Source organism: Agrilus planipennis, unplaced genomic scaffold (genome assembly GCF_000699045.2).
Source record: "Agrilus planipennis isolate EAB-ADULT unplaced genomic scaffold, Apla_2.0 scaffold1, whole genome shotgun sequence".
Lineage (NCBI taxonomy): Eukaryota > Metazoa > Arthropoda > Insecta > Coleoptera > Buprestidae > Agrilus > Agrilus planipennis.
In genome coordinates this window covers 805,880-817,293 of record NW_020442466.1, presented here as the reverse complement: position 1 = coordinate 817,293, position 11,414 = coordinate 805,880, and the positions used below count along the sequence as shown (strand labels likewise).

At 31.5% G+C, this 11,414-nt stretch overlaps 5 protein-coding genes across 7 annotated transcripts in view; 2 read left to right on the top strand and 3 right to left on the bottom strand.

Annotated features, from left to right (window-relative positions):
- Positions 1-140: 140 nt before the first annotated feature.
- Positions 141-3,612, bottom strand: LOC108733474 (chromatin-remodeling complex ATPase chain Iswi). Its single transcript, XM_025981180.1, has 7 exons — positions 3,430-3,612; positions 3,133-3,338; positions 2,625-3,006; positions 1,716-2,489; positions 1,395-1,636; positions 1,071-1,305; positions 141-972 (listed from the first exon to the last, which is right to left on the bottom strand). The coding sequence occupies exons 1-7, from the start codon at positions 3,475-3,477 to the stop codon at positions 166-168; spliced, it is 2,694 nt and encodes an 897-aa protein (XP_025836965.1). The 5' UTR covers positions 3,478-3,612; the 3' UTR covers positions 141-165.
- Positions 3,613-3,875: 263 nt separating this feature from the next.
- Positions 3,876-5,380, top strand: LOC108733554 (caltractin-like). Of its 2 annotated transcripts, XM_018464745.2 has the most exons (3): positions 3,876-4,549; positions 4,607-4,763; positions 4,828-5,380. In XM_018464745.2, exons 1-3 carry the CDS (start codon positions 4,216-4,218, stop codon positions 4,835-4,837), a joined length of 501 nt encoding a protein of 166 aa, XP_018320247.1. In that variant the 5' UTR covers positions 3,876-4,215; the 3' UTR covers positions 4,838-5,380. The 2 variants fall into 2 exon arrangements, with proteins under 2 accessions (XP_018320247.1, XP_018320254.1); XM_018464752.2 differs by having other exon boundaries at positions 3,878-4,549; positions 4,607-5,380.
- Positions 5,376-6,842, bottom strand: LOC108733540 (ribose-5-phosphate isomerase). 2 transcript variants are annotated; one of them, XM_018464726.2, is made up of 2 exons: positions 6,632-6,842; positions 5,376-6,579 (listed from the first exon to the last, which is right to left on the bottom strand). In XM_018464726.2, the coding sequence occupies exon 2, from the start codon at positions 6,574-6,576 to the stop codon at positions 5,770-5,772; it is 807 nt and encodes a 268-aa protein (XP_018320228.1). In that variant the 5' UTR covers positions 6,577-6,579; positions 6,632-6,842; the 3' UTR covers positions 5,376-5,769. The 2 variants fall into 2 exon arrangements, with proteins under 2 accessions (XP_018320228.1, XP_018320236.1); XM_018464734.1 differs by lacking the exon at positions 6,632-6,842 and having other exon boundaries at positions 5,376-6,625.
- LOC108733496 (raffinose invertase) overlaps positions 6,768-11,414 on the top strand; it is a 13,633-nt gene continuing 8,986 nt past the window's right edge. The window contains exon 1 of the mRNA XM_018464678.1: positions 6,768-6,854. The gene's annotated coding sequence lies outside the window, so the exon portion shown is untranslated. The remainder of the gene's footprint in view (positions 6,855-11,414) is intronic.
- Positions 9,438-11,345, bottom strand: LOC112906645 (chromatin-remodeling complex ATPase chain Iswi-like). The gene is made up of 3 exons (XM_025981181.1): positions 11,106-11,345; positions 10,244-11,007; positions 9,438-10,007 (listed from the first exon to the last, which is right to left on the bottom strand). The coding sequence occupies exons 1-3, from the start codon at positions 11,208-11,210 to the stop codon at positions 9,617-9,619; spliced, it is 1,260 nt and encodes a 419-aa protein (XP_025836966.1). The 5' UTR covers positions 11,211-11,345; the 3' UTR covers positions 9,438-9,616.

The window sequence follows — 11,414 nt, the reverse complement described above, 5'->3', positions numbered from 1 at the left end:
GAAACTATTAATTAAATTATTATTTTAATTAAGAAGATACTTTTTTGACACAAGGTAATAAAAAACTATGCTTTTTAATTTATAAATGTGTATTTAATAAATACATTTATCAAGTTAAAGTTGATTCAAAACTCAAATCAGTGAAACAACTTTTTTAAATCTACATTATTTCACTAAAGCAAAATGAGATTTAGATATTAGCACATACCTGAGTTGATGAAAGGGGGCTCGATATCTTGCCATTTTTGCGTCCAAAGCGCGTTTTATACTAGCTCTTCGTTGAATCTTCGCTTCTCCCCTTTCTATTTGTGCCATTATACGATCAATGTCGGTAAGTTCGTGACACCGTTCCCAAAATACGGCAGAATATTCCATCACTTCTTCAGGAGACTTTCCTTCCACTTCTTTCGCGATATTTTCGATATCGTCACGTCCATATTTCTCATTCGCCTTTATAAACTGATTAAAATCACGTTTCGTCCAATTAGTAAATCCCTGGGTAAGAAGACTTTCTTTTTCCTGTTGTTCTTCTTCAGTCAGCGGTTCAGATTCGTCAATCTTCCTTTGTTCCTCCTTCTGGTGTTTGCTGGCTTCTGGGCCAAGTTCTGGGTTTTTTGGCACCTTATAACCCAAAGTTTTTCTGTAATAGTATATTTCTTGGTCCAGAAGTTCGAACAGACGGGGAGGAAAAAATTGGAAGTCCTGAACGATGGGCTGCTTTGGAGGTCTGGGTGCTTTAGGAGCTTTAGGTTCTGATACTCGCAATGCCTCACGGAAATAAGCGTCAACGGCATAATTAGCTTTTCTTTCTCGTTTTGGGGGCTCGATCCAATTACCAATGCCAAGAGTTTTCTGTTTTTCACGGTAATCTTCACCTTCGAACTGATAGACGGATTCGGTGGGCGTGTCCACTGTGAAATTGCGTAAAGACGACTCACCAAGCTTCTCGTATTTTTTATTTAACTCTTCCGTCTGAAATGTTAAAACATTTAAATATTTATATTTTTTTATGGTGGTATAAGTTTTCTAACATGGATGATTTTAAAATTATTATTACGACTAAAATTTACCTTAGCTTCCCCTTTTTCTAAAATAACGTCAATATCTTCATCTGTGATTTCAGAGTCTTTAGACGCAAAGACGTGGTTGGCACCGTGCCTAATCATGTTCAACATTTCATCCTTATTCAAAGTACTAGATTTGGAATCAGTTAAACGACCCTGTTGGATAACTAATTTATCTAAACGTAACTTTATTTCTGCTCTTTCCACTATTTTCTCTTCCACAGTATTTTCTGTAATAAATCTGTAAAAAAATATTAAATAAGCTTTTGTGACACGACTATTCATTCTCTAAATTATAATTATAAAAAATTAAACTATTAAGAAAGTTACCTAAACACCCTAACTTGTTTCTTTTGCCCTATTCTGTGAGCCCTATCCATGGCTTGTAAATCCATCTGAGGATTCCAGTCTGAATCATAAATGATTACCACATCTGCAGTAGCCAAATTAATACCAAGACCACCAGCTCTTGTTGATAACATAAAAACGAATTTAGAACTGCCAGGTTCGTTGTATTCGTTGATCTGCCTTTGTCTGTCTTCATGGGGTGTTTGACCATCTAAACGACAATACTACAAATGCAAATATCGTTTAAATTCTAAATTTTTGATTAAACACGTAATAACAAAAATATTTTTTTTTTCTGTTTACCTGGTAACATCTCCACAAACAGTAGTCTTCCAAAATATCCAGCATCCTTGTCATTTGAGAAAAAATAAGCACTCTGGATCCTTGTTCTTGCAATCTAGGCAACAATTTATCCAAAATAACCATTTTACCACAATTATAAACCAAGTGCTCATCTGTAGTATAAGGTGGACCTGGTTCAGCTCCATCAAATAGGTATGGATGATTTGTACATTTTCTAAGCTGCATAAGGATATTTTGCAGTCTCATCTTTTCTATTTTTCCAGCACCGTTTACAACATCAATGTCCTTCATGAGAACCTTGGTATACCATTCTCTTTGCATCTTACTAAGTCCAATGTATACTTTCAGTTCTTTTTTTGGTTTCAGGCGTTTCTCTACCTCAGACTTTAAACGTCTTAATAGGAACGGTTTTAATACTGCGTGCAATCGCTCTATAAGCGCATTGTCTCCAAGACACTGGTTTGTATTAAACCATGCATCAAAATCGTCAGAAGAATTAAATACATCAGGCAGCAAGAAGTTAAGTAGTGACCACAATTCGTGAAGATTGTTTTGAAGTGGTGTACCAGTTAAAAGTAAGCGATTTGTAGTTTTAAATTCTCTTAAGATTTCTGATAGTTTTGATTTTTCATTTTTGATCCTATGAGCCTCATCAATAACCAGATAGCGCCAATTGAACTTTTTGAAAACAGACTTCTCCTTTATAACCATTTCGTAAGATGTCACACAAACATCCCATTCTCCTGGCATCATCACATCCCGAATGAAAGAATTCTGTTGAATGAAATATTTATAAACTTTGGAGTTAACAGCTCAGTATGTAGAGGAATGTAGCGGTATAAATAGAGGAGAGTTGTAAGACCACTACAAATTGATAAAAAATATAAAACACAATTAAAAATAACTTACTCTTGTTTCCTGATCTCCAATAAGACACACTGCTCTTAAGCTAGGGCACCATTTCTGGAACTCTGCCATCCAATTTGCTAGAGTTGATTTGGGTACAACAACAATATGAGGCCCTGGAATGCTCTTATAATGTTTCATAAATCCCAGCAATGATATAGTTTGTAGTGTTTTGCCCAAACCCATCTCATCTGCCAAAATGCCATTAATGCCATTTTCATACAATGAAATCATCCAATTTAAACCACGGATTTGATAGTCACGCATTTCACCATTTTTTATGTAATGAGGTGAACATTCAAAACGAACAGTTGGTTTAGTTTTAACATTTGTCTCTGCCAGTAACTCTTCATCTTCTTCTTGCTCTGTTTTTCGATGACGATGGCTATAAATAAATTAAAGGCACACTATCAACAACAAAAATAGACTTCAAAAATTTAACCTTAAACACATATCATCAAAAATACATAAACTACGTGATAAAAACGGGAAATAAAAAAGTATTACTTACTCCCCAGCTCCTGCAGGCTCTTCTTTGACCTTTTTTGGCCGACCTGTCTTCGGTTTTGCTGTTTTTGTAGGTTGGATCATAAAATGGGAAAATATTTCCGTTTGTTTAAGCAGATAATCAAACCTTTTTCCTCTATCCAATTCCAATTTTGTCTCAAAATCTTCGATTTTACCTCTACTCGAAAGAGTATCAGAGGAAGATGCATTCTGAAAGAAAATAATTTACTTGTAAAATCCCCCTTGCTTAACAATGGTAAATAGACCTAACAAAATTACAAAGATACTTAGTATTACTTACTGAATTTTCGCCTGTATCAGGCGTTTCTTCGGGTTTGGCAGTTTCCATGTTAATTTGTCAATCGTTTTAATTAAACTGTCCTCAAAAATTGTATTAAAATACCTTACATTACACAAAATTTCCACAACAAGATTGACAGTAACATGCCGCTACAGTATAGGCGGGAGAGGATTTAATGATAGGCTGTGTTCTGAAATTTACTTATTCAGAAGTTTATCAAAGTTTTAAAGTTAATTATAATAAACATACTGTTTCTGGAATTTATCATTAACTGTATTGCAATATAGCAATTTCCGTTCTTATTATACAATATTACATGTCATTAATTTGTATCTTCGTAATTTAACTATAAGAAAGTGAAGGTAATTGAAAGAATCTAAAATTGTGATCAAAATCTTATCTATGGCTATGGGAATAAGTGACATTAACGTTTTAACCATAGACAAGGTTTTAAACTTGTTTTAAATTGTTATAACCTATCTTTTTCATGTTCTTTAATGAACATTAAGTTTAGTAATAAGCCCAATTATAAATTATTATTATATTATAAATTAAATTTGTTATACTAATTAACCAAACAACACCTCTACAGCAAAGAAGTTATGTTGAAATAGAGGTAAAGTTAGACATAAAGCCTATACAGTTGAAGACAAACGAAAGAAATTAATTAACTGGCTGGTTTCCTAGGAAATTAAACCTGGATATTTTTTGAAACTAGTATTGATTGACAGTTCTTAAAAGTCGCAAAGTGATTAAAAGTTACATTTGAACCCATTTAAAGTTATTATGGCTACAGGAGGTGCTACTCGTAAAAAGAAAGATGGACCCAAATTCGAATTAAATGAACAGCAAAAGAATGATATAAAAGAAGCTTTTGACTTGTTTGACATTGAAGGAGTTGGAACCATTGATTCCAAAGAATTAAAAGTTGCAATTCGAGCTTTAGGATTTGAACCAAAGAAAGAAGAAATAAAAGCAATGATTGCTGAAGTTGATAAAGAAGGTACTGGAAAGTTGTCTTTTGACGATTTTTTGTATTTAATGTCGGTTAAAATGGCAGAGAAGGATTCTAAAGAAGAAATTATGAAAGCTTTTCGTTTGTTTGATGATGATGACACTGGTAGGATATTTAAATTATTGGGAAAACATTTGATTACTAACAACTACTTAATTATAGGAAAAATAAGTTTCAAGAATCTCAAACGAGTTGCTGCAGAACTTGGGGAAAATCTCACTGATGAAGAACTTCAGGAAATGATTGATGAAGCTGATAGGGATGGAGATGGTGAAATAAGCCAGGATGAATTTCTGCGCATCATGAAGAAAACCAGCTTGTACTAATGCCAAAGATAAATTTCATTATCATACTTTTTTAATAATACATTTTTCATTTTTCAGGCATACATGAAATACATTTCTGTAGTATTTGTGGTGTGTTTCAGGTTTAAACTCTGTTACTTTTAAGGACATTGAAACATATTACATAATAAAGGAGATTACATGAATAATGCTACTGGAAAAGTTTCATAAAATCTATAGTTCAGATTGTAATTCTTTCAGTAGTTTTATATGTGTAATTTCTTTCAAATGAAGTTCAAATATAAAGGTTTGAATATGAAGGCTGCGAATTTGTTTTGTGAATTTTGCTCTTCACAAAAAAAATTTTTTTATAGCAAGATCTTTTAGATGTAACATTGCTCTAGTCATTCCATTGTAATGTATCCTTTGTAAATATAATTATACTCATAAATAATAGTTGTTTAAAGTATTACTTGCACAATTTTATTAAATACATGTTTTAAGCACTAAAACAATATATGCATACTAGGCACAATTTCAATTTTCTTTAAGAAAGATTAATGTAATTACCATAATCCAAGTTAATATCATATGTTTTTGAGATTTGTTATATTTAAAATGCACTTCTTACTAAATAAAAGTTTTAATTGTATTTCAAATGTATTTATTTATCCATGTAGTTTAATTCGTTACAATTCAGATGTTATTCGCTAACAAATATGCTTAATTTAACAAACTAAAACGTCTTATTTGAGTAAAAACAAACTTATCATAGTTAAAATTGAACAAACCATAACATACCAATTTCAAATTGATCAAACAATTTGTATAAGTTAAAAATGAATATTGAAACCCCTTATGATTTAAAATTGACATTAAAAAAGAAACGTAGAAAATTACATTAATTTAAAAAGTCTTTAAGTACATATTTTGTACATTAGCATTTGGTTATACATATACCTACACTTAGATAAACACAAAAAGGAACTTAAAAATCTTAAGCTAAATATCAGTCTGACAAAATAAAATGTGTGTTGTTTTTTAATTTGAATTATTAAGTGTAGGATCCTGCTCTTTCACGCTTCCGTCTTGCATACCAAAATAAGCTTTTGTTGCCATTTTAATAAAGAGCCCAGTCTCAACCACTCCTGGTATCATTTTAATTTCTCTATTTATATCCTCCCATTTAAGATTATGCTTAAAATTTATCCAATCAAGTATGAAGTTTCCATTATCGGTAACCACTGGGCCAGCTTTAGCAATAGCCATTCGAAGTTCTAGTTTTCCTCCAAATCTTTTTTCAATCCTATTTTTAATAGGAACAAAAGCCATAGGTATAACTTCAATCGGTATCCCATTCTTATACTGTTCACCTAAATAACTTGAATTTTTTCTGTAGTCTGCTATGACGATAAATTGCTTGGAGCAACTAGCGATTATTTTCTCTTGTAAGAGACAACCTCCGCCTCCTTTAATTAAATTAAGATGACAGTCCACTTCATCTGCTCCATCAATGCAAACATCGATTTCAGGATGGTTTTCTAAATCACTCAAATGCATTTCATTTTCTACCTGAAAACGAGATTTGTTTGCTACAATTAATTGTTTAGCTTGGAACGAAGTAGGGATACAAATAATGTTCAAATTTTCATTCTGCACCCTTTCAGCTAATCTCTCAACAGCATAAACAACAGTCGAACCACTACCTATTCCAATTACATGTCTATTTTTAACATAAGTATCCACAGCTTTGTAGGCAGCAATTTTTTTCGCAGTTTCTACTGACATTATTGTACAATTTTTACTGACAAAACTTGAAATTTGCAGACTTGCTTTTCTTAAAAGCATAACCTAAAAATTTTCTTATGCTTTAAACTTGATATTAAAATATTTTAAAAATTACATAATAAAAGATTAACTTTTACGTAGTATGAACACATAGGTCAAGGTGATACTAAATAGTTTTGTGAAATCGAATATCAAACAAGGTATTTGCTACATAAGCTGATAATAGCCACTTGCTACATTGTTACAACTTGCCACAACTTTAATTACCCTTTGTGTATCTATTATCTATGTTACTGTCGTTTTTATTCTACAATAACAGCAAGGAACGAAGCACAAAGGTATTGTACATAAATTCACAACTATTTAAGTTTGCAAAATACTATTGTTTTATTCAGTAATTGATTATTAATAGAATAATTGTCTGGTATAGAAAAAGTGTTTGTACACTTAATACCCCTAATACGATGCGATTATGTACATTTCTCAATTTTAACTACAATGAAGAATAATTAAGAATAATAAATACGGACATCTTTAAACGGATTTACGGTTTGCCATTTCATAACTTTAAACTGTAAATGTATTCATTTTGTTTTTAATTAGGTGGCATTTTGTTTATTTTCAAATTTAAATGTTAGCGCCATTGTTCTGATATAGTTAGAAGCTTTTCCTAGAGATGGCGAAACATATTCCATTTCTTATAAAAATTTCAAATGTAATGAAAGTGAATTAATAAAAATGAATATTCATTAATGTTACCTGCGTACATAATTTTTAAAAATTTGCATAGAGCGATATATTCCTATTATATTTAAGAATTATTTCATAATAAAAATGAAAATGGAATTTAATTTTTATGTTATGTTCAACATTCTTTTACCAATATACTGTAATAACAATTATGCAGGGTGATTCGTCTAACTTGTTCATTAAAAGTTAATGGATTCCCCTTTCAAATATTTAATTGAAAATTTAGAATCAAGGGTTTTAGATAAAGTTCAATTAAAACAGCTATCTCTATTTTCGCATTCTTGAAACTTCCGGAAGAAGCTATCAACATTCTCATCTGAAACAAAAGATCTCATATGTTTTAACATTTTTGAAATCTGTGCTAAAATCTACTTTCTTTGATATGGCACATTCTATATGACATATTTTAATTTTTTTGAAAACATTTGGTTTTGTTGTATCTTATTGAAATGTTTGTCATTGATTAAGAAATACGTGTTTTGAATTTCATGGACTATAACATCTTTAAAATCAATTTCTTTAAATGAAACAGTCTGTTCTATCTGAGGAAAAAGCAAGTTGTCTTCAATCCTACACATCTGTTTGTTTTATTTAATCTCTATATCCAAGTAATTCGTGAAAATTGAAAATTATGTATCGAAATGATATCAAGTAAATGATAACTTGCTTCATCAGTACTTCAAGTACATGGATTCTATTTAAAAAAGTGATTTATAAGAAGTAAAAGTCAACTGCATTTTTGGGCACCTTGTAAATAATAAAATGTCTAGTTATACATCTATCGAATACTTGATAGTTCTCCTAGCTATAGCTCAAAATGGGTAACCATAACTGTTCTTCTCAATNCTTCAGTTTTATACTTTTTATATGGTGGTTTTCATATTTCAATACTTTTTAAATATAAATTTAACAACATTTTGTTGTCATAAATGAAATAAATTAAATAGATACTTACAGTAAAACAGCAACACCAAGATCAAGTTTGCAGACCAATTTCGAGCAACACACTAAAAAACGGAAATGCGATACCGAAACGCGCACTAACGAAATTTTTACTTTAAAAAAATGATTATTTACATTAAATTAAAAATGCAATGTTGTAAACTGCTCTAAGTGACGAAACCACGAGTATTTCTTTGGTACATAAAATACTTAGTTTCGCGCATACGCAATAGCGTCGCTTCGGCTTTGCACCACAAGTAACGCTTGCTTTGAATAACAATCTATTTACGGTTTATTAGACCGACTTTTGAACTACAACATTAAAAACACTTGTATGAACATAATGCACACCCTTAAGTCTTTTTTGTACATTTTTATTCACTATTTTCCGCAATTACTAGTTGTGCGTCTCTAGTTCGGCGTAACTCTTCACGTTCTGGCTTCGTGCTGTAGCCTGTAGTTGTCACCTGATCACAACTCTTGCAAAGCCAACTTAGATCATATAAGAAACGATTAAAGTATGAAACTTAAACGCATTTGTTTTTTGACAAGTTAACTTTTTAGAGCAATCTTTATCTTCGTCCATCTGTCTATATGTCACAATTAATTATCTTAACAACCACCACTTCTACCTATTTGAAATTTGTCAGTTTATAATATACATTCTCGTATCAGGTGAAAACATTAAAAAACTATTTTTAATTTCACTGTTAAAAGGAACGACAACCAAAAAGGGTGTAGAGAAAGTACCACAATGAGTTTTCCATTTTTAATAATTCAAATTTAATTTTACCAATAATGGGATTCAATACAAGAATTTTATTTTCTTCGACGTTCTTGTACTGAATTGTTGTGGGTTATTGGCAAAATTAAATTTTATCATAATAATTGAATTTGTATTACACCGACAAGATTAATTCACTGAAGAATTTTTTATTTCAAACCACATACAACTTCTTGATTTACGATGGGAAAGTTAACAATGTTTGTAATAATTTACGCAAATATTTTTAATTATATGTTAAAAAATGAAGATACCTATGACATAGATTTGAAGGAAAAACATACAAACTGTTAATTTTTGTTCTTGAGGCAGAATAGAATTGCAATGTTTATTAATCATATGTATGCCACAAATTCACTTTATTTAATCATTTTCGTCATAAAAGCTATTTAGTTGGATACCCAAAACAAGGAATTTTAAAAATTAAACTAAAAAATTGTCAAAATGTATTACAAATAAGACGTTTATTAAATAAGGTACATCATTCTTAAAAGTATGTGTACTACAAAAACTGGGACAATACAAAATGCACGTACATACTAAATAAGTTGAGAATCACGAAATGCCCTTTGATACCAGAGACAAAGAATTCTATAAAATTCGTTAACTAAACGCAGGAAAATTTCACTTCTTCTTTTTCTTTTTCTCAGTACCTGAGACATTTGAATTGTCATTTTTTCGTTTTTGAGCTGCCTTTGTCGAACTCTGATTGGGAATTCCCGTAACATTGTTAGATTTTGGATTTTTCTTTTTCCTTTCAGCTTTTTCCTTTTCTTCCAACTCCTGGTTTTCCCTTTCTATCAGTGTAATTAATGTGTTACATCTCCTCTGCAGTTCCATTGCAGTACGAGACTTCAAAAACCAATCGAATCTAAACTGAGGCGATGCTCTTACAGCTGCTCTTAGTTCTTCGTAAACGTTTTCACGATCGAATCCAAGTTTATGTAACATACAAACCAAAAATCTATCTTCCTCCTCCATATAATTTTTACCTTTGTTTGTACCATATGCAATCCTGACAACAGATAGAAAAATATTACTTGGAAACTATTAATTAAATTATTATTTTAATTAAGAAGATACTTTTTTGACACAAGGTAATAAAAAACTATGCTTTTTAATTTATAAATGTGTATTTAATAAATACATTTATCAAGTTAAAGTTGATTCAAAACTCAAATCAGTGAAACAACTTTTTTAAATCTACATTATTTCACTAAAGCAAAATGAGATTTAGATATTAGCACATACCTGAGTTGATGAAAGGGGGCTCGATATCTTGCCATTTTTGCGTCCAAAGCGCGTTTTATACTAGCTCTTCGTTGAATCTTCGCTTCTCCCCTTTCTATTTGTGCCATTATACGATCAATGTCGGTAAGTTCGTGACACCGTTCCCAAAATACGGCAGAATATTCCATCACTTCTTCAGGAGACTTTCCTTCCACTTCTTTCGCGATATTTTCGATATCGTCACGTCCATATTTCTCATTCGCCTTTATAAACTGATTAAAATCACGTTTCGTCCAATTAGTAAATCCCTGGGTAAGAAGACTTTCTTTTTCCTGTTGTTCTTCTTCAGTCAGCGGTTCAGATTCGTCAATCTTCCTTTGTTCCTCCTTCTGGTGTTTGCTGGCTTCTGGGCCAAGTTCTGGGTTTTTTGGCACCTTATAACCCAAAGTTTTTCTGTAATAGTATATTTCTTGGTCCAGAAGTTCGAACAGACGGGGAGGAAAAAATTGGAAGTCCTGAACGATGGGCTGCTTTGGAGGTCTGGGTGCTTTAGGAGCTTTAGGTTCTGATACTCGCAATGCCTCACGGAAATAAGCGTCAACGGCATAATTAGCTTTTCTTTCTCGTTTTGGGGGCTCGATCCAATTACCAATGCCAAGAGTTTTCTGTTTTTCACGGTAATCTTCACCTTCGAACTGATAGACGGATTCGGTGGGCGTGTCCACTGTGAAATTGCGTAAAGACGACTCACCAAGCTTCTCGTATTTTTTATTTAACTCTTCCGTCTGAAATGTTAAAACATTTAAATATTTATATTTTTTTATGGTGGTATAAGTTTTCTAACATGGATGATTTTAAAATTATTATTACGACTAAAATTTACCTTAGCTTCCCCTTTTTCTAAAATAACGTCAATATCTTCATCTGTGATTTCAGAGTCTTTAGACGCAAAGACGTGGTTGGCACCGTGCCTAATCATGTTCAACATTTCATCCTTATTCAAAGTACTAGATTTGGAATCAGTTAAACGACCCTGTTGGATAACTAATTTATCTAAACGTAACTTTATTTCTGCTCTTTCCACTATTTTCTCTTCCACAGTATTTTCTGTAATAAATCTGTAAAAAAATATTAAATAAGCTTTTGTGACACGACTATTCATTCTCTAAATTATAATTATAAAAAATTAAAC